The following is a 23,207-nucleotide window of genomic DNA, read 5'->3' as shown; positions in this document are numbered from 1 at the left end:
GTGGCTCAGGCTTTCAGAGTCGGCAGCATTGCACCCAACCTGAAGGCTGTCTGCTCCGACAGGTGGAGGGCTGTAGTTTGTGGGGATGTTGGCTGCCAGGAATGGTGAACCCCTCCCCCGGGCCCTGCCAGGGGCCAGCTTAGCTCACTCAGGATTACTTGGTGAAGGCATATAATTCACTGAGGAAACTTGATCAGAGCAAGGTGCAGCCTCTCCCTTCCCTAGAAGCCCAGCCGGAGACTTCAGGGTACAGGTCCTGGAGAGGGGTACAGGCCTTGGAGGGAGGGGGGTGAGAGGGCCCCTGTGCTTGGGGAGGCACACTTGTCACAATTTCTCTCTCACCCTTTCAGTGACTCTTGGTGGAATAGGACCGTCATCTCCATTTTACATACGAGAAAGCTGAGGTTCAGTTTTCTGAAACACCCGCATTAGTGGATCTGGAATGGGAACCGAGGCCTCTGTAACTCCGAAGCCAGTGCTCCTTCACCTGTTCCCAGCTGGCACCGAGCCCCTTAGGGGTCAGAGGCCGTCATGTCCAGGGCACTCCCAGTCCAGTGCTCTTTCCACAAGCACTGTTGGACCCGCCCACCTTGGTTCTAGTGAGCAATGAAGGTATCCACACTTTAATAAGATAAATGATTTATTGGCTTTTAAAATGTTTACTAAAATGACAACTTATTACCAGTTGTCGAAATCTAAGATCGACCAAACAATGATTCAATTAAGAAGTATTAGAAGTATCACTTGATCAGCTCTTCTACTTTAAGACTTGGTCCTAAGGCATTGCTTATGATTGTGGAAATTGGAAACAACCCAGATGTCCATCCTAGGAGGTGGGATGAAGGGAATTGTGTGCTCCATACACGGAATACTCTTGAACTGTTGCAAATGATAGTGTTGCTTGATAATGACTGACCTGGAGAGGCGTCATCACATTATGAGGACAAAAGCAGCTTCAAAATGGAATATTCAAGCTTTCCTTTTTGTTTTTATTATTTCTATTTGATGTATATGTGCATTTTTGTGACTGGCTTAATTCACCTAGCATAAGGTCCTCAATGTTCATCCATGTTTTAACATGTGATGGGATTTCCTTCCTTTTTAAGACTGAATAATATTCCATCGTATGCCACATTTTGTTTATCCATTCACCATCGACAGACACTTGGGTTGTTTCCACCTCTTGGGTCTTGTGAATAATGCTGCTATGAACATGGGTTATTCCCATTTTTAAAGAAATTCAAAGAAGCATTTCGATGCAAAATCCGTTAACTACACATCATGAAGAAGTGAAGGGTCTTAGGATTGGAGTTGGGAGCCTTCTGTTCTAGCTGCAGTTTTCCCACTCATGGGGATCCACCAGGTCCCTTTAGTCCTCTCTTCTCCTTTCTTGAGCTTCAGTCTCCCCGCGTGACAGCGGGGTGACTGAACCAGGTGGTCTCCCAGGGCCATCCAGCCTCCAGGTTTTCTGAATCCATGATCCATTCCCACTCCTCACTTTACACTTCCTGCTCTGGCTCCATCCCTCTCCCGGGTTCCTTTCTTCCTGTCTTATTCTGGTGCAGGGGTCCTGGGGTGGGAGGACAGCCTCCCGGGCTGGTGTCTTGGTCTTGGATTTGGAGAGCCAGATGTGGGAAGGGAGAGACAGCTGATGTAGTGAAATGGGCTTCAGAGTTGACTCTCCCAAAGTTGGCAGACAGATACCCCCCTGATTCTGAGGCTAGGGCAAGTCTGAGCAGTGGCATGTACTTGTTATTTCACCAGGCAGTTACCCCAGGTAATCTCCAAATCTCAGCTGACTCAGAAAATGGTCTAGGCTTCTCAGTTATCCTGCAGCCACAAGAATGTTGATCTCGGTCAGTACCGCCCTGGGAAGCCAACTTCTAAATCCCTGATGTGCCAGTTCGGTTAGCAGCCACCCACCCCTCCCCACCTTCCTGCCACACCCAGGACCCACAGCTCCATACCTGTTCTTTCATTCCATTGAGGCTTTGCTCAAGCTGTTGACTCAGCCCCATCTGGAAAGCACTCCCAACCCTCAGCTCCCACTTTCTGCCCTTGTCTCCCCCCTGCTGCTTGACCGTCACTGGCCCTCCTCATTCTTCAGGATCAGTTTAAACTGCTCCGCCTTTCTGTAGAATGTACTGGTCTTCCCCCGCCTCCGCCCCAGGCAGAAGTCATCGCCTGCTGCCCTGTGTCCCCACAAACACCCTTGCTTCCCCCTCTCACGGTAAATCATTCTGTGACAGTGGTTCACCTTTGCTCCCACCAGCCTTCGTGGTCCTTGAGTGTGGGAACTGTGACTGGTCCCTCTCTGGGTCCCAGGGGCTGGCACTGAGTGAGTGCTTGATAAAGGTTAGGTGGATGGATAGAAGAGAGAGAACCGGAGAAGGGACGGTCACTAGTACGAAGGTTTCGGAAGGGGTATGCTAATTTGGTCTTATCGTTAGCTTCTGAAATGAAGTCATGATTTTGGGCAGTTCTCCAAAATGGAGTTGTTCTTAGCCTATCCAGCCGATCATTTATTTAAATACTTTGGCATGCATACAGTTAATGTGTCTCCAGGAAACCACGCTTTTCCAGATGAGACTGGCATGGAGCACAGCAGTGTGAGCTAAAGGCCCTAACTGCCAGGTCTGGCTGCCTGGCTTCTGATATTCTGATCCTGGTCCTGAATGAATTCACATCCCTGCTTTGGGGCAGGACAGGTCCCTGAATGCTGGGGAGGTTGGAAGCTTGAAGGCACAGGGAGCCAAACCTTGAATTTCCACATGAATCGGCTGCCCCTGCCAAGGAATAAATCGAAGCCCGTTGCTTCTGAACTCCTGGACGCTTCTTTGCACCAGCCTTGCAGGCATCGTTGGATGGTCTGAGGGGTGGGCACAGATGGACTGAATGAAGCCCTGGGTGTGTGGCGAGGTGTGAGGATTGCCAGTTTGTTTTCTCTCTAATGCCGCCTCAGCTCGATTGGTAGTGACTGCTTGAATGCCATGTTCAGAAGGACTCTGAGGCCTCAGCTAGGCTTTAGCGGGAAAGAGTACTGAGGTTGATGAGTGATGTCTGCCTCAGGGGTGAGAAGGAAGAGCCATGCCCACGTGCCACACCGCTGCCACCCCTGCTTTCATTACTGACCGAGCACAGGATGCTCAGTGTCTGGATGATTTGGAGTTAAATTCCACTCTGCTGGGCCTCAGTTTGTTCATTTCTGAAACAGACATATATTAGTTGGGGAATGGGCAGAAGCCTTAAAGTACTGTGGCCTAAAACGAATTGGAAGTTTATTTCTCTCTGACATTGAAGAATCCAGAGTGAAGTGTGCAGTTCCGAGCTGGTGGCGCGACTGTGCCATCCTCAACATGCAACTTCTGCTTGTGAGCCCAGCGTGGCTGCTCTGGTTCCTGCCATTTCCCAGCCAGGAGGAAAGGGAACTAGGCCAGGGGAGCGCGTGCGCAGTGGTTTGGAAGGCATGACCCAGAAGCTGCCCACAGCATTTCTCATATCCCATTTGGGCACGGTTTGGGCACACTTGGCCACACCTAGCTATGAGCTTGGCTGGGAAATGTAGTCCTCTGCTGGGGAACCATGTGTCCAACTAAGACTCTTTTGAGTAGAAAAAGAGAATGTGGGTGCTGGTCAGTGATGCCCTAGGGGATGTTGCCCGCCACCTCTCAGGGCTCTTAGGAGAACTGATGACAGCGTCTGCCTCACCTCTGGCACGTAACAGGCCTTCCCCGAGCTCACCGGGCTCTTCCCTTTCCCCGTGCAGGAGCTGGTGAAGATCCTGCACAAGGCGCTGGAGGCTGCCCAGCAGGAGAAGAGGGTGTCCAGTGCGTACCTGGCAGCGGCCGAGGACAAGGACCGGCTGGAGCTGGTGCGGCACAAAGTGCGGCAGATCGCGGAGCTGGGCAGGCGGGTGGAGGCCCTGGAACAGGAGCGGGAGAGCCTGGTGCAGGCGGCGAGCCTGCGGGAGCAGGAGGTGCAGGAGCTGCGGCAGCACGTGCAGCTGCTCATGGACAAGAACGAGGCTAAGCAGCAGGTCATCTGTAAACTCTCTGAGAAGGTCACCCAGGACTTCATGCATCCCCCCCGCCAGCCCCCTGCGCCCCCAGATGCAGCTGACAGGGACCTCCTGAGCCAACAGGAAAAGATGGAGCACCTGAAGGTAGGGGCCCCTCCCTCCAGGCCCTGGGCCCTTGGGGGAAGGCACTGCTCTTGACCCCAAGGGTTTTCTAGACAGAGCTGGGGTGACCCTTAATACTGGAGTATTCACATCTGAAACAGACATTGGTAGAAATGTTGCTACACGCTTCCTCACCTTCTTAACCAGAGGGCCCAGTGCAATTTGACCTTTTCATGATATCCTAGGCTGAAAAGTGAAGGTATCTCTAAATTATCAAAGTAGAGATGAAGAGCCCCAGATGGAGTCAGAACTCCTAAGCGCTCTGGGGCCTGGCCTGCTCAGCCTCCTTTAGCGCCACGCTGATGCTCTCAGGAGCCCCCGAGGCGCCCGGCAGCCCTCCCCAGCAGTCCTGCACACGAGTAGTGACCTGTGGCTGGCTGTGACTTGCTCGTGATAATGACAGTAATCGCTGCTCCTACTTACAGATTGGGTACTGTGTGGTAGGCACTGTCCTAAGTGCTTTACTTTCATCACTTCCTTTAGTCCTCGCACCAGGCTGGTGAGGCAGCCGCTTATGTGCTCCCCACCTTACAGATGAGAATGCCAGGGCTGAGAAAGGTGAAGTAACTTGCCCAGGACCGTGTGCAGAGGAAGTGGTGGGGACTGGAACTGGGTTGCAGCTCACCTCTCTGACTAGTCTTGTCTGCTCTGCCGCCTTCCAGCTTCCGTGGCCCTTCCAGCCACCACCATCATCCTGGCCTCACCCTTGCCCAGGGTGTGGCTCTCACCCGGGAAAGGCCACCCCATCCCGCAGGGACCAGTTGCAACACAGGGGGCAGGAACTTTATTTTAACTGTGATACCTGCCACGGGCTGCAGCCTCCTCTCTGGAGGGTGGTGACAGGAGCTGGGGATAGGTGCTCCTCGTACCCACCGTCCCTACAGGCAGCCACATAGCCCCAGTCAGTCCTTCCACAACCCTCGCACTCACAGCCACAAGAGTATACATCGGATTACCACGGAAATCCTGTGCTGCTGTATCAAAGAACTGCTGTCGGACGGGGTAAGAGGGGGAAAGGAAGAAGGAGAGAAATCTGGGAGCTTTTGAGAGACCAGTGGGCAGTGTGGTATGGTGGCCACTCCCCAAGCTCTGAAGTCAGGCAGACTGCCTCTTGCTAGCTGTATGACCTTGGGCAAGTTATCTCACCTTTATATAACATGGCCTAACCAGTCCTACAAACAGAGTTGTTAGAAGGGGAAAGGAAGATGACATGAAACCCAGATTTCCTTCCCTTTCTTTCAGCATGAAAAAGCATATAACCAGTCTCTGAACCTTTTCCCTTATTTGGTCTAAAATCAGAGATTCTTTTGAGTGCAAAATGAAAACAAAACCTTTCAAATGCAGATGCAGCTAGGTTGTTAGAAAGCTGTGAGTCCCTCATAAAGCAGTGAAAATTGCTTCCATGAGATTGCTTTCCTACCCTGCTCTGCCCTGCTAAGTGTCTTCTTTCTGTGCCCATCCTGCTGGAATCCACTGTTGAAGACCCAGTAGAGCAGCATGGGGGTCAAAGAGATAGACTCGCTGGGTGCCTCCAGACCGTCTCAGAGAGTTGCCTGGAAGTATGGATTCACCTAAATGACTGAGCGTGCCCCTGAGTTTGCAAGTTCAGGAATTTAATTTATCAGTGAGCCCAGATATGAAGAGATTCTGGGTACAATTCACATCAACCATGCTTACATTTACGGCTGCTCCTCAGAGGTTGTTAGAAAGCTATCAGTCCTGCAGCTGACACCTTGGAGGTGTTTTCTGCTAGAAGGAGTTGCATGTACTAGATTCCCTTATTTTTTAGCCTTTAGGTCTCTGATCTAGAAAAAAATAGAAGACCCATCAAAACTCCACTGTCTTTAAGTTTTGGGACAGAGTGTGTTCACATTTCCTGCTTGCCCTTGTGGTTAAGGACACTCAACTTTAAGGAAATGCCCCCCTTGTTGAAACTGTCAGTGTGAGGACAGAATCACTGACTTCCTGAATATCAGAGCCGGAAAGACTCAGAGATCTAGTCTTCCCCCTCGTTTTCTGGCACGGTCGGCCGAGTCCTGGAGAGGGGAAAGGACTGGTCCAGGGTCGCACAGTACAAGCAGCAGGGTTACAGCCTGACCCCAGGTGTCCCCACGTCCAATCCACTGCCTTCCCCGCTAGCACAAGGGCTAGTCCACACAGCATTTCCCGAAGATGATTCCCGGGTCCCTGGTCCCTGTGAAAGCAGGAGGACAAACTCTCTTCTTCCCTGTCCCCTTTCTCCAGTTGTGTTTTCCTCCTTTGCCTCACTGGTGACAGTCACATGGCTTTTCTCTTCTCAGAGCTCTCTCTTTTTCCTCCCTACAGTTCTGAGCCAAGAAGAACACTGAAGGTAGGGCAGTGAGTGAACGGGAAGGCACTGCCCAGATGCCACCCCACCCAGGCCCACAGCTGCTCTGAGGGGCGCTCGTACCTGCCCTCCTTGTCCGGGCTGCAAGCAGGGTGCCCTGTGCGACACATCCAAAGCCTTGGAGAGCCCCTGGACATGAATTGGAGCTTCTGAGCTGGGAGGGATCTTGGCCAGAATGAAGAGGGTCAGCACGGCCTATGAGCTGTACACAAGTGACCCATCCCTGACATTGAAGTGCCATGGGCGAGGTGTGCTATTCTTAATTTCCTGATAAATCAGGGCCTATCCGAAGTCGTACCTGCAATAGTCTCTCATACTCATCTACATGCCAGTACATTTTCTTGAGTGAGAGAGAAAGGGATTGAGTTTCCATTAGTAAATGCCCTGGAATTGCTAGGTATCACTGTGAGCATGTGTTGTCCATTGTTCCCACAGTGTCCATCCAATCAGAATAAAGATTGAGAGCCATGGCTGCAGCTGCGGCTACTCCTTTCAGGCTCCTGCTTGACCCTCCCCAATGCACGGCCAGCTTCTCCTTGCATGCCCCAGCAGGAAGATCATACTCCCTCCCCTGGACAGCTTGCAAAAGGAAAACTCTAAGCTCAGATATAAACATTACAGCTTTATTCATAATAGAAACAAACCAGGGACTTCCCTGGTGGTCCAGTGGTTAAGACTCCACGCTTCCACTGCAGGGAGCACGGGTTCAATACCTGGTCAGGGAACTAAGAGCCCGCATGCCACATGGCACAGCCCAAAAATAAAACAAACAAACCAAAAACACCCAGGGCTCAAACTGAAAAAGCAACAGGAGAAGGATTATATCTAAGTTATGGTAAATTCACCTAATAGAATAGTCATCAGACATTAAAAATTATCATTGGGAAGCTTCTGTAGCAACATAGAAAAGTATTTACAAAGTGACACTAAGTAAAAAATTTTCACCCAAAATTGTTCAGTATGATCACCAATATATGACAAAATATTTTTATTTTAAAAAAAAACACTACTTGAATGTTTGCTCTGTTTTGGTCCTTGTACTTAGTGTGCACGTTACCTCACTTAGTCAGCAGCTGCCAATTGGGGTAGTTGGTATTTGCTCCTTTTACAGATGAGGAAACAGAGGGTCAGATTGATTCAGTGAGGCCTCCCTGCCAGGAAGTCAGAGCCAGGACTTGAAGTCCAGGCTTAATGCTCTCTCCACCATGTCATGCTGGCATCAAGATTAGAGAAGGGGGCTACCACTATTATTTTTTTTCTTTCAGGCTTCCTTTTCTGTTGCCATTATTGGAAATTTCTAAAGGAAGAAAGTGTTGGCAGCTCATCTGAGAGTGAGGACCAGGGAGATGTTTCTGGTGCAGCTCATTAAATGCTTTGCTCTCTTCTCCAGGATGACATGGAAGCATACCGGACCCAGAACCGCTTTCTCAACTCCGAGATCCACCAGGTCACAAAGATCTGGAGAAAGGTGGCTGAGAAGGAGAAGGCCCTCCTGATGAAGGTGAGGCGTGGGAGCCCTGTTCTGGCCCTCTCTGTCCCCAGCCACCCTTCCAGTCCTCTCACCACCTCACCACTGTCTCACTCTCTCCTCATGACCTGACTGCTCTCCCTCTGGACCGTGCCCTTCATGAGCTGGCTTCCACATATCAGGGATCTGTGCTCTGCTGACTGCCGCTTCTGATCACAGAGGTGAGGGGAAGAGGCAGGCAGCCACTGCTGTCCCACCTCCCCACGTTGCTGCAAGCCCCTACCGCCTAAAGTAACTGCCAGGGGATTTAAAGGGCCTTCCCCCTCTTTGTATTTCTCTTTTTCCCCTTTTGGGAACCAGGTATTAACTCTACATTCCAAAACCACCACAAATATGGGGGAAATTAGAAAGTGACCATGCATGCCCAGGGAAAGGCTCAGAAAAGACCTAAGAGGAACTTAAGTTTATACCTCAGGCTGATCCTGGGAACAGAGACAGCCTACAACAGTCAAAACCAAAAACCAAAACAGCAAACCCTAGGTAAGAAGGCGTATCTGATTTCCAGAGTTAACACTGTCATTTTTAATAATATAATAGCTAGTTATTTTACCAGCAAAAGCGGGTTTATTCGGGACTAACCAGAGGAATTACAATTTGGGATACTTGAACTATGGTGAACCACAGGCAGATTCAGGGAACAAGGGAGGGGAACTTGCTTTTTATAGGGAAAAGGAAGGGATTGGGAGGGGCCGTGATAACCAAAAAGTCCATTGGAGGAAACTAGGAGTCCCAAGTATGGAGGCTTCTCATTGGCTGGATTGCTACAGTCCCTGATTGGCTGAGCTGTCTTGAGGTGGAGAGAAGTTTTCCCATTCTTGCTGGATAGTAGAGGCAGCTTCTTGTCAGAGATGTAGGTGAACATCTCTTCCTGTTTGGAGAAATTAGTGATGCCTGTGGCAGGGCCTGAGAGGTCCCCATACAGGCCTGACCGGACTTCTTTTTTAGCTGAGCTTTCTTTAATTAATTCCACCCCACCTTATTAGGTTCAGATGTTCAGTTTTCAACAAAATATCACAAAGCATACAAAGAAACAGGAAGATACGGGGGTAGACAGGGAATGTGCAGTGTGTGTTCCACGAGGTGGGAGAGAGGTGGTGTGTTGGAGAAATGGAAAAAGCCCACGTGGTGGCAGAAGGCACAAGGGCAGTGTCCAGAGCTCCATGTCCATCCATCCCCTGGGCACTGCTGAGGTATACCCCCTACAGAGAGCTTGCTCTGGGCCAAGTGCCCTGGAAGGTCTTTGTATACATTGGCTCATCTAGAGTCACATATAAGAATTCTGAGGCAGACTCTGTATTTTCCCCATTGTTTGGATGAAGAAGTTAAAGCACAGAGAGGTTAAGTAACTTGCCGTAGATCACCCAGCCTGCAGTAACTGATCTAGGATGGGACTGCAGGCAATGCAAGAGCCTATGCTGCTGCCCACCTCTCCCCTCATTTTTCTGAATCCAGCCCCAGCCCTGGGCCTGGTTCTCTTGCCTGGAGCCCTGTCTGCCTTGCTGTAAACTCTTGGATTCAGGACTCCTCTCCTTTCCTTTATATGAATGGCTGGGGTTGGGGGGTGGGAGATGAGAGCTGGAAGAAGGGCTGGACTGCCTAAAGCTGTTCAGGCCTCAGGCCTCTGGCCTAAGCCCAACCGGGTGGCCTGACCAGCCCCACCCCTCCCCCCCACAGTGTGCCTACCTCCAAGCCAAGAACTGCCAGGTGGAAAGCAAGTACCTGGCGGGGCTGCGGAGGCTGCAGGAGGCTGTGGGGGTCGAGGCAGGCGAGTGCTCGGAGCTACTGAGGCAGCTCATCCAGGAGGCGCTGCAGTGGGAAGCCAGCGAAGCCTCAGCTGACAGCGTCGTGCTGAGCCCCATCAGGTGAGCCCAGAGCAGGGCTGGGTCTGCGTGACCTGGGGGCTGCCAGCTGCCCTGCTACCAGTTGCTGCTGACCGTGTGTGAGCCCTGCACATGCTTACCTCCTTGTACCTCCAGATTAGTGATCATGTGGTTGAAATGAGCCCCATTTAACAGCTGAGAGGCACCACAGGCTCAGAGGAGGCAGCCCCTTGCCCAAGGCCACACAGCATATTAGTGCATCTGACGTGGGCCTGCCTCCAGAGTTCTGTTTTTTCCACTTCCCCAGGCTGCCTCCCAGGGGTGTTTGTCAGAGAGGGGAGGAGGGGAGACAAGCCAGCTGCCTCCTTTGAGCCAAGCCTTTGCTGAGCACAGTGGACCTGGGTAGATAAATATAGCAGAAGGGGCTGTGGCTGGGGTCAAAGGTCCCTAGAGGCTGGATGGTCGGTCCAGTGGCCAGAGCCCAGGCTTTGGAGCCAGACTTGGCTTTCTCACTGTGTAACCTTGGACAAGTCACTTTACCTTTCTGAGCCTCATATTCAGCCTCCATAAGATGCGGGCTAAGATCCCTGCTTTGCAGGATCATGAGGATTAAATGAGATAGCACAGGCAGAGCACATAATAGGGGCCAATAAATGTTGACTCTACGAAAGGCCATCTGGAATGGGTCCCCAGCTCTCCTGTTTCTGCTTGTTGTTGGTGCTTCCTGTTCCCCATCTGTCCTTGGGCTTACTGGTTGTGGAAGTGGGGTTCTGTAATGGCAGTAGAGGACTTCTTGGGCCTAAGGCTTCATGGAGTAATAATAAGAGGGTCCTTTATATTTACACGGAATGAATGAGCAAATATCTTTTCAGCACTTGTCATGTACCAGGCACTGTCTAGCCCCCTAGCAGTTTACATCAGAGGATCTCATTGGGTCTTCATGAGGCAGAGCAGGAGTTCCTATACCCATTGTACAGAGCAAACTGAAGTTCAGAGCACTGAAGTGACCTGCCCAGAGTTACATGGCCAAGCTGCAGTGAAGCGCAGGCAGGCTTCCTGCCCAGGGTCCACCCTCTCCCCGCTGCCCCTTGTCTGGGGAAGGGCCTTGCAAGGTGTTGCTGACACAGGCTTTTACTGGCAGCGAGTATGACGAGTACGGCTTCCTGACAGTACCCAACTACGAGGTGGAAGACCTGAGGCTGCTGGCCAAGATCCAGGCGCTGGAAGTGCACTCCCACCACCTGCTGGCCCACGAGGCCGTGGAGCAGCCGCTGCGGGAGCGCTGGGCTGCCCTGGGCGAGCTGGCCCCCTCGCCGGAGATCAAGCAGCTGCTGCGGGCAGGCGTGCCCCGTGAGCACCGGCCGCGCGTCTGGAAATGGCTGGTCCGCCTCCGTGTCCAGCACCTGCAGGGCCCTGGCCACTACCAAGAGCTACTGAGCCGGGGCCAGGCCTGCAAGCACCCCGCCGCACGCCAGATCGAGCTGGACCTGAACCGGACCTTCCCCAGCAACAAGCATTTCACCTGTCCCGCCTCCAGCTTCCCTGACAGGCTCCGCCGGGTACTGCTGGCTTTCTCCTGGCAGAACCCTGCCATCGGCTACTGCCAGGGCCTAAACAGGTAAGCCACACAGCCCCCGTGAGGGCACAGCCTCTGCCTTCCAGGGCATCTCTCTGTCTCTTTGGAGCCTCCCAAGAAGCCAGAGAGGTCAACCCAGGAGGCTTGGTCCCCACCGTATGGATGGGGACAAGCAGGTGAAAGGACGTGTTCAAGACAGATTTGGGCCAGAGCCCCAGGCTCCTCGTCCTGTGCCCTCTCCTGTGATTTGTCCTCAGGGTGGTGCCACTCCCATAGAGAGCACGTGAGCGGGCCCCGCTGGGGTTGTATAGCCCACAGCCAGCTCATGTATTGCATGACTGCCTGGGTCAGGGATCATTGCTTTAAACAAAATCCACTCAGAGGAGCCCAAGGAAAAGAGAATTTGTAAATGTTACAGAGGAAGCTCCCAAAAGCCAGAAAAAGGAAATAGCTAGGGACCAGATAGATGGTCTTCGGAAGCCGAGGCAACCGCTCTGTCTAGCAGGGCCATAGCACAGCACAACGCCAGGGGGCGCCATTCATGCCATATTCCAGGGGGACACTGTCCCCTGAGATTGTGCAGCCCTCTGTGGGCTGCGTGGTCTCTGGCCTCTCTCATAATACATGGCTGCTTCCCTGTCTCTCAGCAGACCAGCCTCACCATCTGTCATTCCTTGGACATTTAGGGCCCATCAGGGCTGTCAGAGCAGAGTCCTCAGCCCCTAAGTCAAGCCTTTCAGCAATCCACTTGTCGATACCCTCACGTCTCAGGCCTAAATTCCCAAAGGAAGGAATCTGGCCCAGCCTGGATTAATTTCTACTTCTGGTTCAACAGCAGGAGACAAGGGATGGGAGCTGGGGGTGGGGTGGGGTGACTTGGTAGGGCTGCCCCTGCCAGTACTTTGGGGAATTCTCGTGGCTGCCCCCAGTTATCTCGATAGAGGTGGCATAATCTCACATATTTCCCAAAGCAAGTTTTGGTTCAACTTTACTTTATTTATTTTTTAATATTTTTTTTTATTTTTTAATTTTTTTAACATTTTTATTGGAGTATAATTGCTTTACAATGGTGCGTTACTTTCTGCTGTACAACAAAGTGAATCAGCTATACGTATACATAGATTCCCATATCCCCTCCCTCTTGCGTCTCCCTCCTACGCTCCCTATCCCATGCCTCAACTTAATTTAAACACATATATACTCAAGCAAATTTTACATAAGTCATTCTGCTCTTTTTTTCAGGCAGTGTGTGACATTTACTTAACACAGAATAAATATTCAGAGTGTCCCTACTCAAATTTGAATGGTTCCCAAGGATAGATATTTTTGATACTTTTTTTCCAGCTTAAGTTGGGTGAAATTGAGCATATACACGTACCATTACTGGGAATTCAGAGTTAAGCCCAAACAGTAATGCCTCTCAGTCTAAGCCTCCTTGGAAAACATGTTCAGATTTCATGCTGCTCTAAACGTCCGCTACAGGAGATGTCCATAGAAATTCATTCATTCATTCATTCATTTAACAGCTGAGCAGAAGCCTGCACACTTCTCATCTGTTTGAACATGTTAAAATCCAGAAGGCACAAAACTTTTGAATCCTCTTTTTAAGATTAGATTTGAAGGGAGCTAGAAGCTCTGAGACTGTATGAATAATTTGTACATGTCATGCAAAGGTCAGGTAGGAGCTAAGACTTAATGAGGGCTTCCTGCATGCCAGGTACTCACATACCTGACGTCATCTAATCCTCAGGAAAACCCTTCGAGGTGGGCGTTGGTGCCTGCCATTGCCAGGTGAGATAAGAGAGGGTCTGAGAAGCTAAGGAACCTGCCTGGGCCTCACCATGCATGGGCTGCTAACCCTGGTCTCCGGACCCCAGACCTGGTTCTTCCTACCGTCTGCCCTCACTCAGAATGGGAGCTGTAGCAGAGAGTGTGCTGAGGGCACTCAGAAACCTTTCTTCCTGATCAGATACAACTTTTTTTGAGAGCAGGAATGGAGTTAGTCACATATGGGCTTTGGAGTCTAATCTATACTGAAGGAGCAGGGGGAGGATCCCAGAGCAGGAGGGGATCTTCCATGTAGAAGGGAAAGAAGCCTCTCCCTATGTGGAAAGAGGCAGCACCAAAAGTTGCTGAGGGGTATATAGGAACAGCTGAGACCAAAACCAGAGGTATTTCTTTACTTCTTTCTTTGAATGCTACAGTTATTGGCATTTAGGCAGGTATTCATACCATTGCTTTAAATAGAAGATTATTTGTAATAGAGCCTGTTTAAATGTGGAGAGTGCATTGTATTCTTTCAAAGGCCCTTCTGCAGCCCCTTTCACTTGTCTGGGTGCTGCCATCTAGTGGCGGCTATTAGAACTGCATGTGTGGTGTCTTGAGGACAGAACCTGCTTTTATGCAAAAAACCCAGCCTGTTTAGAGGGAGACAGATATCATAGTAATGATTTAATGCTAATTCAGAGCAAAATTTTAAAATCCATTTCTCTCTAAAATATAAGTGGAGCGATTTAAAGTAGTTTTTCCTTTCCCACATCACCCTCCTTTGCAGACCTACTTGGGCCTGAATGTCTTCAGCTGGAGTCTGGCTGTAGCCCCGAGCAGTTGCTAGGGCCCTAGTGAGTGCCAGCAGCCTCTCATCACTGACCTTTTTTTTTTCCACGGGTTTTTATTGCACAACTCAATGATCTGGAGTAAATTCACAGAGTTGCACAGCCATCACCACAATCCAATTTTAGAACATTTCCATCACCCCTAAAAGACACCTTGTGCCAATTTGCAGTCACTCTCGATTCCCACCCCCAGCCCTGAACAACCACATATCTACTTTCTGTCTCTATGAGTGTACTTGTTGTGGACATTTCATATACCAGTCATACAATATGTGGCCATTTGCATCAAGCTTCTTCCACTTAGCATGTTCTTGAGGTTCATCCAGGTTGTAGCATGTGTTTTGTTCTTTTTTTTACCAAGCAGCATTCCATTGCATGGATGTGCCATACTTGGATTATCCACTAACCAGCTGATGGACATTTGGATTGTTTCTACCTTTTGGCTATTATGAATAATGCCATGAACATTCCTGGGCAAGTCTTTGTGTGGATGTATATTTTCCTTTCTCTTGGGTGCATCCTTTTTAATAGAGATTCAATTTCCATTGTCTAAATGCACCATGCACCATAAAGTATGTAAATCTTCTTCTTCTTTTTTTTTTTTTTGGTTATAAGAATGCTGCCACAGATATTCTTGTGTTTGTGCTATTATTTCTGTAGCATTAAAACACACCCAAAAAGTGAAAAAGTCATGAGGAATACACATCTAAAATTTTCATTAGCCCTAACGAATTTCCAAACACCAACAGGTAAGGCCCATAGAGAGGAAGGGAGACCTGCCAAGGAGTCAGGAAAGGGGTGGCCGGTACATGTCAAGGGCGGAAAGCAGAGGCTGGCTGAGGGTCAGGCAGCTTCCCAGATCTGTCCTTCAGGAGTTAAGCCCAAAGACTGAGGCACGGGCCAAGGAACCTCCTTGTGACTGTAAATGAGAACCTATGGCCCAGGCTTCCTCAGGGAGACCAGTCTTTGAGAGGCTAAGAGCAATATGATTTGGAAACAAGGCTCATGAAGTAAAAACAAGGTCCTTTGGCCTCCTCCACCAGAGGGGTCCTGAGTATCCCACCAAGCATATTGAGAGCATTCCTGGATTCAGAGCTCGTGTCATACCTTTGCCCCCAGTGGCATTATTGGGACTCTCAAAAACAGTGGTGTCCATTCCCAAAGGCCCTGGGCCTTGCTTAGGGCCTTCCATGGGTGGAATCTTAGCAGGATTAAACCTCCTTTTCTGACACAAAAGCTTTATCCTACTGGTTCAGGATTGTGTGCAAAAATTAAAAATAGTATAAATCACTGAACATTATCAGCAGGCTCACACATCAAATCACTGACCTTTTAATGTGAGCAGAAATCGAAGCTAATTCTGATACCCACTCCTGGACTGAGAACAGTGGAATGAGGTAGGATAGAGAGAACAGGCTGGACTTTGGGAGTCCTCTGCCACCAACTGATTGTGTGACCTTGAACAAGTCACTGTTGCTCTCTGGGCCTCGATTTTCCTGTCTCTGCAATGACCAGGGATGACCAGCAGAAAGTAGCTGCCTGGAGCCTTATCTTGTGAGTTTCTGAGGCAGCCTCCAGACTCAGTGGGAAAGAGTACCGTGATCAATTAGTTATGTCTGCCCTGGGCATAGACAAAGAGAGTGGTGGCTGGTGTATCCCATTTGCTCTCTCTGAGCTAAATAATCTCTGTAGGCCTTCCCACTTTCCCATCTCTGAGTGGCCAAAGCCTGCTATTTCCAGGAGACCTGTAACTGTTCTCTCCATCCACTCAGCTAAACTCAGGAGGGTCTGTACAAATACTTTAGCCGGAGTGGAGAGAAATACCTTCCCAATCCACTAGAGAGAGGAAAAGGATTTCTTTTTTTCTTTTCAGAAACCCTGTTTATTAAAAAAAAGTGTAAACCTCAGAAGATGTTGGAGGTCACGAATCCAACCTAGTAAGAGCCCAGAGAAGCATGAGTATCTAGACAATAAAATGTGCTCTTTAAGTCCATTGAGAGTGTGAGGCTGCCCCATGCTGAACGTGGCATCTCCCTAAGGGTGTTCAGCAGGTGCAGTGTGCACAGCCCCACTAGGCAGCCCTGTATTAGCCACGTGGGGCTTTGTTAACGTGAGATTTCTAAGAGGCTTTGTTAAGATATGTATATCATAAGCCTCTAAAAGGGGGCTAGAGTATGCAGTGTTCCCCAACATCTTTGAATATGGGTCCATGTGCTCACCTAGCATCTTGAGAGACCAGTACATTTTGGGAAATGTATTCTTGGATTCACCCTGGACAAGACCTGCCAGGGAAGGTGGGGGAAGGAGAGAAAACAGTGCTTCTTCCAGGCAGACATCCCTGCTCAGCACTGTGGGTTGTCTTCTGTCTGATCCATGATCTCATTAGAGCCTCATGATAACCCTAGGGGAGAGGGGAAGCAAAGGAGAAAAAGAATTCCGAGTATTGAGCACCTGGTACATGCCAGACAGTGAGCAAGATGCTGTTTGTCTGTCTTCTCAATGCCTCACAGCCCTGGGAGGTGGATACTGTTAACCCCACTTGACAGGTAATAAAGTGAGGCGCAGAGAGGTTAGCACACTTGCCAAGGTCTCAAAGCCCATGAATATTAAGATGAGGATAGCTAACCTTTATAAAGCGCTCTCACTACGTGTTAGGCACTGTGCTGGGCAGTTAACATGTATTTACTCTGTTCATTCTTACAACAGTCCTGTGATTATTATGAGGCTGAAGCTCAGAGAAGTTAAGTAACTTGCCCACAGTCACCCAGCAAGGAAGCAACAAGACTCCAGAGGCCCTGCTCTAAGATGATCCCAGTTGCTCTGGAAATCCCCTAGGTAGTCCTCTTCAAAAGCATGTTCATCTCGCCCCAGTTTCCAGGAACACCAGCCTGGTTAGAGAGTGGGGTTGGGCAGGACATGCCCCAGGGAGTCACCCCTGCCATGGGCTGCCTGGTCGTGACTTCTGTGGGTCACTCCAGGCCTCCTTCCCTCCCACTCCAGACTGGCGGCCATCGCTCTGCTGGTCCTGGATGAGGAGGAGAGTGCCTTCTGGTGTCTGGTGGCCATTGTGGAGACCATCATGCCAGCTGATTACTACAGCAAGACGCTCTTGGCATCCCAGGTGAGCAGGGCAGGGAGGGGACTTGGGGGCCATGCAGGTTGGTGCCCCTGAATTGTTCCTACAAGTCAGTGAATCTTGGAAAAGTCAGGAATCTCTCAGGCCTCCATTTCTCCCTCTGTACAGTGGGCCAATAACCCTTCTCTGGGACTGCTGTGATGTTCCAGTCAGCTGATGGCCTTGAGAATTGTTGGGGCCCTGCCCACGCGATAGACTATTGTTATTCCAGTGGGGACATTACATCATTAGAAACAGTAGATATCCTATGGAGGGGAGGAGGGGAAAACCTAGTGGCACTAGACTTTGACTGGTGTTTGCCAGTCAAGAATTTCAAAACAGAGGTCAGGTAGGGTGGAAGTTGGGACTGGGAGGATGGGAGGTGACAGTGATGCTTCACACACACGCTTCGTCACCTCCTGAGAGATACAGCTACCTCCATCATCTCATGACCCCCTCCACTGCCCTCTGAGCGCAGACCAGCCCTGGAGTCAGGTGGAGCTGGGTTCAGAGCCAACCCTTCAGAAACCAGCCGTGTGGCCTTGGCAAGTGGCATCACTTCTCTGATGCTTTTGAAAGGAAGTAACACTACTTCCTGGGCTTGTTGAGGGGTGTAAATGCAAAACCATTTCAGACCTCCCACCTCCACCCTCCAGCCTCTCCCTCCTCGCCCCTCGTCCCATTCTTGCTGTATCAGTGCGTCTGCTTTATGGAGAGACGCTACCCAGGGGGAACCGTCTCACTCCCCCACAAAGCCTACCAAGCCATTACCTGCCCACCCATCCTGTTCTCCTTTCCTACTGCGAGCACCCAACACTGTTTCCTCCTTCTGGGATGCCCACCTGGGTGGAGGGGTAAGGAGAGAGATCAGGGATGAAGATCCCAAGACTTAGGAGTCATCAGGAAATAGGTGGTGAATCAGGTAAGGACTGTGTTTTGCTGTGTGGCAGGGAGGCCCAACCTAATAGTGGCTTAAATGGGGGATGATTTTTCTCAGATAATGAGAAAGCTCAAGGCTCCTTCCAGCTAACTGCTCTGCCATGTGACTTTCATCCTCCTGCTCATCACCTCGTGGTCACAAGATGGCTGCACCATCTCTGGCACTGTGGCCATGGTCTAGGTGGAAAGAAGCAGAGGGTGAAAGACAGGCACCGGCTCCCTTTCAGACAGCTTTCCCAACCCAACAACTTCTGCTTACATCTTACTGGTCAGAATTGTGTCACATGGCACCTCTAGTTGCAAGGCAGGCTGGGAAATACACAAATATTTCACTTTACAAATATTTTATTTTCACTTTCTAACATCTCTGGAATTGAGGTGTGTTGTATAACCAATATACTATGGTGTTTTTGTTTTGTTTTGAGTACAGAAAATTTCAAATGTACAAAAAAATAGAGAAAGTGTAATGAACCTCCATGTATCCATTACCTAGTTTCAATAATTATCAACACAGGGTAGCCAGTACTGTTTTCACCTATACTCACACCCACTCCTCCTACTTTGATGACCTTGAAGTAAATCTCAGACATCATATCAGTTCATCCGTACATCCTTCAGTAGGTTCAGTGGCATCTTAGATTCAGTGAGTTACCCTAGGTTTTGAGCTGGACTCTTGGCCTGCACAGCAGACCTGGAGTTCAGGGTAGGGAAGGAAGGGAGAGGGTGTTTGCCACAGCAAGAGCTAAGTCTGGAAGAAAACTTAAATGGAGGGAGAGGGCTGAGAAACCCGCAGTTCCATGAAAGAAAGAGCAAGAGGAGCCTAAATGGTCTTGTCACAGAAGTAGGAGGCAACCACAGAACAACCATGTCCTGGGGCAGGGAAGGAGCCAGTGCGGGGAGTGATCAACCGGGTCCAGTGAAACAAGGACAGAGGCATGATGTGACCACACTAAGAGGTCATTAGCAGCTATCACCCAGCAGCATCACCCCCTGATGTCAGGTGTGGCTCTCCCAACACCGGCCCCCAGGACCTTGCCCTGAGCATCTTGTGCATCACGCCCAAAACAGGTGTCAGGAAGCGGCCGTGGTGTCAGCCGATACAAGCCTGGGGGACAAAGGAGCCAAAACTCCACTGGCCAAGAACTTACAGTCCACAGAGACCTCTGCATCAAAGCTCCAACCTGGAAGGCTGCTCGCCAGTGGAGTGACCTGTCTCCTGGCCAGGCTGGGCCCTAGCTCCTCCGGGTGCTCTGTGCCCCCAGGTGGGGCAGGACCCACTGCGAGCAGCCCGGGGCCGTGTGTGGACCAGCCGGGTGTGCAGGGGTGGACCGGAGGGAGGCAGCCCCCTCCGCAGGGCAGCAGCTGACAGGCCCTCTCTCGGCTTGCAGGTGGACCAGCGAGTGCTGCAGGACCTCCTCTCGGAGAAGCTGCCCAAACTGATGGCCCACCTGGGGCAGCGCCGTGTGGACCTGTCCTTCATCACCTTCAACTGGCTCCTCGTAGTCTTCGCAGACAGTCTCATCAGCAACATCCTCCTCCAGGTCTGGGACGCCTTCCTCTACGAGGGCACCAAGGTAGGGCACTGCAGGGGTGGGGGGGTGGTGAGCAGGAGGGTCCTGGGCAAGTCCCTGCATCCTCTGGGTCTCGATTCTGCCCCCGGATGATGGGAGGACAGAGCCCACCTGTCAGGGCCGTGGAGGACCTCTCCTGGGAGCGTGGCTTTGTAAACTCAAGTACTTTGCGCCCCTGGGGGAAAGTGGTGCTTCTGCCTCTGAAGATGCGTCCTAAAGTTGGGGGGATTCCCTTTCCCTGGCGAGGAGGCACAAGCATGACCAGGAGGCACATCGCTATTCTGTCCGTTGCCCCTCAGTCACCTGCCGTCTCTTCCTCCTGTTTGGACTGAGCCCCAGATTGGGAGGCTGGCACTTGAATCTGGTCCCAGCTCTGCCCCTTACCTTGCAAGGAGACCCTGGGCAGGCCCTCCCCGACCTCCGCCCAGTTTCCCCATGGTGGTTGACCTCACAGTCCACCAAGCGCCCTCGGATCTGTCTCTCCATTCGATTCCTACTGGAGCCCCATGTAAAGACAGTGTTACCCGCCATTAGGTCCAACAGGGCAATGCCTGGCCCAGGGTCCCAGGACAGTCCCAATCCCCAGATTCCTAGCTGTGCTCCCCCCGTGGGGTTTCCAGTCCAACCCCCTTGGTGTTGCCCCGCACGTTTCCTCCAAGCCTTCAACCTCTGCAGCCTATCCGGGGCCTTCCACAGCGCCTGGGGGTGTGGGTTCTGGGGACTCCCTGCCCTGGCTCCCTGTGCCCCCCCTGAGCCCCCACTTTACCCCCCAGGTGGTGTTCCGCTATGCCTTGGCCATCTTCAAGTACAACGAGGAGGAGATCCTGAGGCTGCAGGATGGCCTGGAGATCTACCAGTACCTGCGCTTCTTCACCAAGACCATTTGCGACAGCCGGTGAGAACCCACTCCTGGGCCCACCCTGCCCCTCCACCGTGCCCACCCCACACGCATCCCCCCGGGACACAGAGCAGAGAGGGGGCTGGTGTTTCCAAAGGTAGGTTCATTAGCGATTCTGATCCTCCGTTGCATCTTAGAAATCTTCAGGGACGTTCCACTGCCTCGGCGTCTGTCTGCCCCCTTAACACAGCATTCAGGGCCTCCATGCTGTTTCATTTCTTGCCCACCTTCTCCTGCCCCCACCACCCATGCCCTATGATCCTGCCAAACAGAATTATTTGAGTTCCTAGGACAACCTCCATCTCTGGGCTTCTGGCCTTGCAGGTTCTTCTACTTAGAATGCCTCCCGGCCACTTCCACCACCACCGTCTTTGCCTGGCCTACCTGTACTCATTCTTCAAAACTCAGCTCACTGTCCCCTCCTCCACGAAGCCTTCCCTGACCAACTTTTCCTTCCTGGATTAGAGCTCCCACAGTGCTAAGCTTCCTCTTGCCTCAGTACCTGTCACTTTGGGTGGAAATTGTCTTCTTATTTACTGTTTCCTCCCTGGAAGGGGCCTCAGCTGCATGAGCAGAATGAATGCAGGGGTGCCTGGGACACCCGGTGACTGTGACTGTGCTCTCCCCCCAGGAAGCTGATGAACATCGCCTTCAACGACATGAACCCCTTTCCTAAGAAACAGCTACGCCAGCTGCGGATGGCCCACCGGGAGCGGCTGGAGGCTGAGCTGCATGAGCTGGAGCAGCTCAAGGCCAAGTACTTGGAGACCCGGGCAGCCCAGGGCCCTGCAGTGCCCGAGGGTTGCACCAGCGAGGATGAGGGAGAGGCGGAGCCCTGACTTGGCTACCTGCCCTCCCCAAAGCCCTTTCTCGCCCTTTGCTGGCAGGCCCATAGGAGGACAGCCACAGAGCAGTGGTCGAGGCTCCGCTGAGCCCCATCACCATGTGACCCTGGGCGAGTCCCTTCCCCTCTCTGGGACTCAGTCTCCCCATTGGAACATTGGCTCCTGAAGCCATTGGTTGGGTTATCTCCTCATGAGCACACACCCAGGATACACCCCTTCTCACTTCCTCTGCAGAAGCGAGCAAGAGTGCTGTCTTTATAGGGTAACCTTGAACATTCTCTAAGTTTTATCTGTGTATGACAGTGTAAATATTGGAAATAGTTCACAAGCTTTGGAACCTAAACGATTCTCAGTAACCAGTTCCTGGGCGGGCCGAGGGCTCCAGAGTGTCCCACCACTAGGGCCTTCCCAGCCTGGGACGCCCCTGGCTGCTGTTTCTCTTGGCATCTCTGCAGGGCCGGTCCTGGTTCCTGGAGAAGCTGGGGCCGTGTGCAGTTAGGGCTTCCGTCTTTCCGGGCAACAGCGCTTCTCCAGTCCTGGTTGGGCCTTTGTTCCAGTCCTGACTCCCACCTTCCAAGGCGTGTATCCTGAGCCTTGCACTTGCCCTCACCTTTCTCCTCACAGCCCATCGGGGGGGACGGGGGGTGGGGAGGGTGTTCCCAGGGAAACCCCTGTCCACTACCAGGAGGAACTTGGTGTAGGGGCTGAAAGCCCAGGGTTAGGTGCCCAGCTTCTGATCTCCCACCACCAGATTCAGAGTCTGGGGCAAGAAAAGTCACCTCTTTGAAAACTGGGTGGTTGGGAGGGAGAGGAACAGGCGGTGAGACGGACAGAGCCTGCAGCCTGTTGCCAAGTCAGGGCTGGCTTGTGCAGAACTCAGCTCCGGTTCTTCTGGGCTCTTCCAGGCCCTTCCTCAGCAGACAGGCTTCCCCCATTCCCCCCAAGGCGGGGGGTTGAGGCTGCACAAGTGATTTCAGCAGCTCATTTCTCAGCAAAGCCTGTGCCTGTGCCGGGATAGCCTTGAGCTCAGCAATCTGTGATATGAAGGGATAGGGTGGGGATTCTCACAGGGAAACCTCCTGCTCTGATCTGAGGCTCCTATCAGGGCTTGGGAGGCCACACCCATTGCTGGGGACCAGGGACAGGCCCTTCTGTCACCCACTGGTGTGAACTTCAGGGAGGGGTTGGCGCACCAGACACCTGGTTCCTTCCCACCACTGCCCCACAGCCCTGGGGCAGGGACCCTCAGGGTTCCTTTCCTCCCACATTTACGAGGGCTGCTGGGCAGCCCAGTTTCCTGTGAACACCCTACACGAGGGGTTGATGGCCTTTCTCATTTGTGCTAAACTTTTTTCATCTGCTGAGGTCCTTTCACCACCAAACAGTAACTGTGAAGCATGATGGTGGTCTGAGGGCAGCCTGGGGGTCGTCCTGGCTACACCCCCAACAGGCTGTAACCCTCAGGGCCATCACCAAGGACACAAGGGGTCCGGCCTCCTGGAACTCCAGGAGGATGAAAGGAGATGACGCTGGTGCTGAGCCTGGTGCCTGGCACAGAGTCAAGTACAGCCTTGGGCAGTGAGTACCCTTTCCATGAAGAAAATGTCACCAGGAGGGCCTTGAGGTCTAGAAAAGGCCCAAGGCTCCAGGAGAGACTAGGTCCAGCTGGTCCCTCTGACTCTAGCCTTAAAAATCAAATTCCCTCCTCAGCAAAAATACAGCAAGCAATCCCAGCTCAGACTGGGGCTGCTG

At 51.6% G+C, this 23,207-nt stretch overlaps 1 protein-coding gene across 8 annotated transcripts in view; it reads left to right on the top strand.

Annotated features, from left to right (window-relative positions):
• TBC1D2 (TBC1 domain family member 2) overlaps nucleotides 1-21,798 on the top strand; it is a gene marked incomplete at its 3' end in the record, with an annotated part of 41,437 nt that extends 19,639 nt beyond the window's left edge. For 3 of the 8 annotated variants that reach the window (XM_082403875.1, XM_082403878.1, XM_082403879.1), the window contains 8 exons: nucleotides 3,767-4,162; nucleotides 7,939-8,049; nucleotides 9,751-9,938; nucleotides 11,038-11,514; nucleotides 17,088-17,208; nucleotides 19,530-19,715; nucleotides 20,486-20,607; nucleotides 21,242-21,596. In XM_082403875.1, the coding sequence (XP_082260001.1) occupies nucleotides 3,767-4,162; nucleotides 7,939-8,049; nucleotides 9,751-9,938; nucleotides 11,038-11,514; nucleotides 17,088-17,208; nucleotides 19,530-19,715; nucleotides 20,486-20,607; nucleotides 21,242-21,449 (1,809 nt within the window). The other 5 variants (XM_082403880.1, XM_082403881.1, XM_082403882.1 and 2 more) reach the window with 5 other exon arrangements.
• Nucleotides 21,799-23,207: the final 1,409 nt, after the last annotated feature.

This window comes from Balaenoptera borealis, assembly GCF_965194805.1.
Source record: "Balaenoptera borealis genome assembly, chromosome: 8".
NCBI classification, from domain to species: Eukaryota; Metazoa; Chordata; class Mammalia; order Artiodactyla; family Balaenopteridae; genus Balaenoptera; species Balaenoptera borealis.
This window is presented reverse-complemented; position numbering and strand designations above follow the sequence as displayed.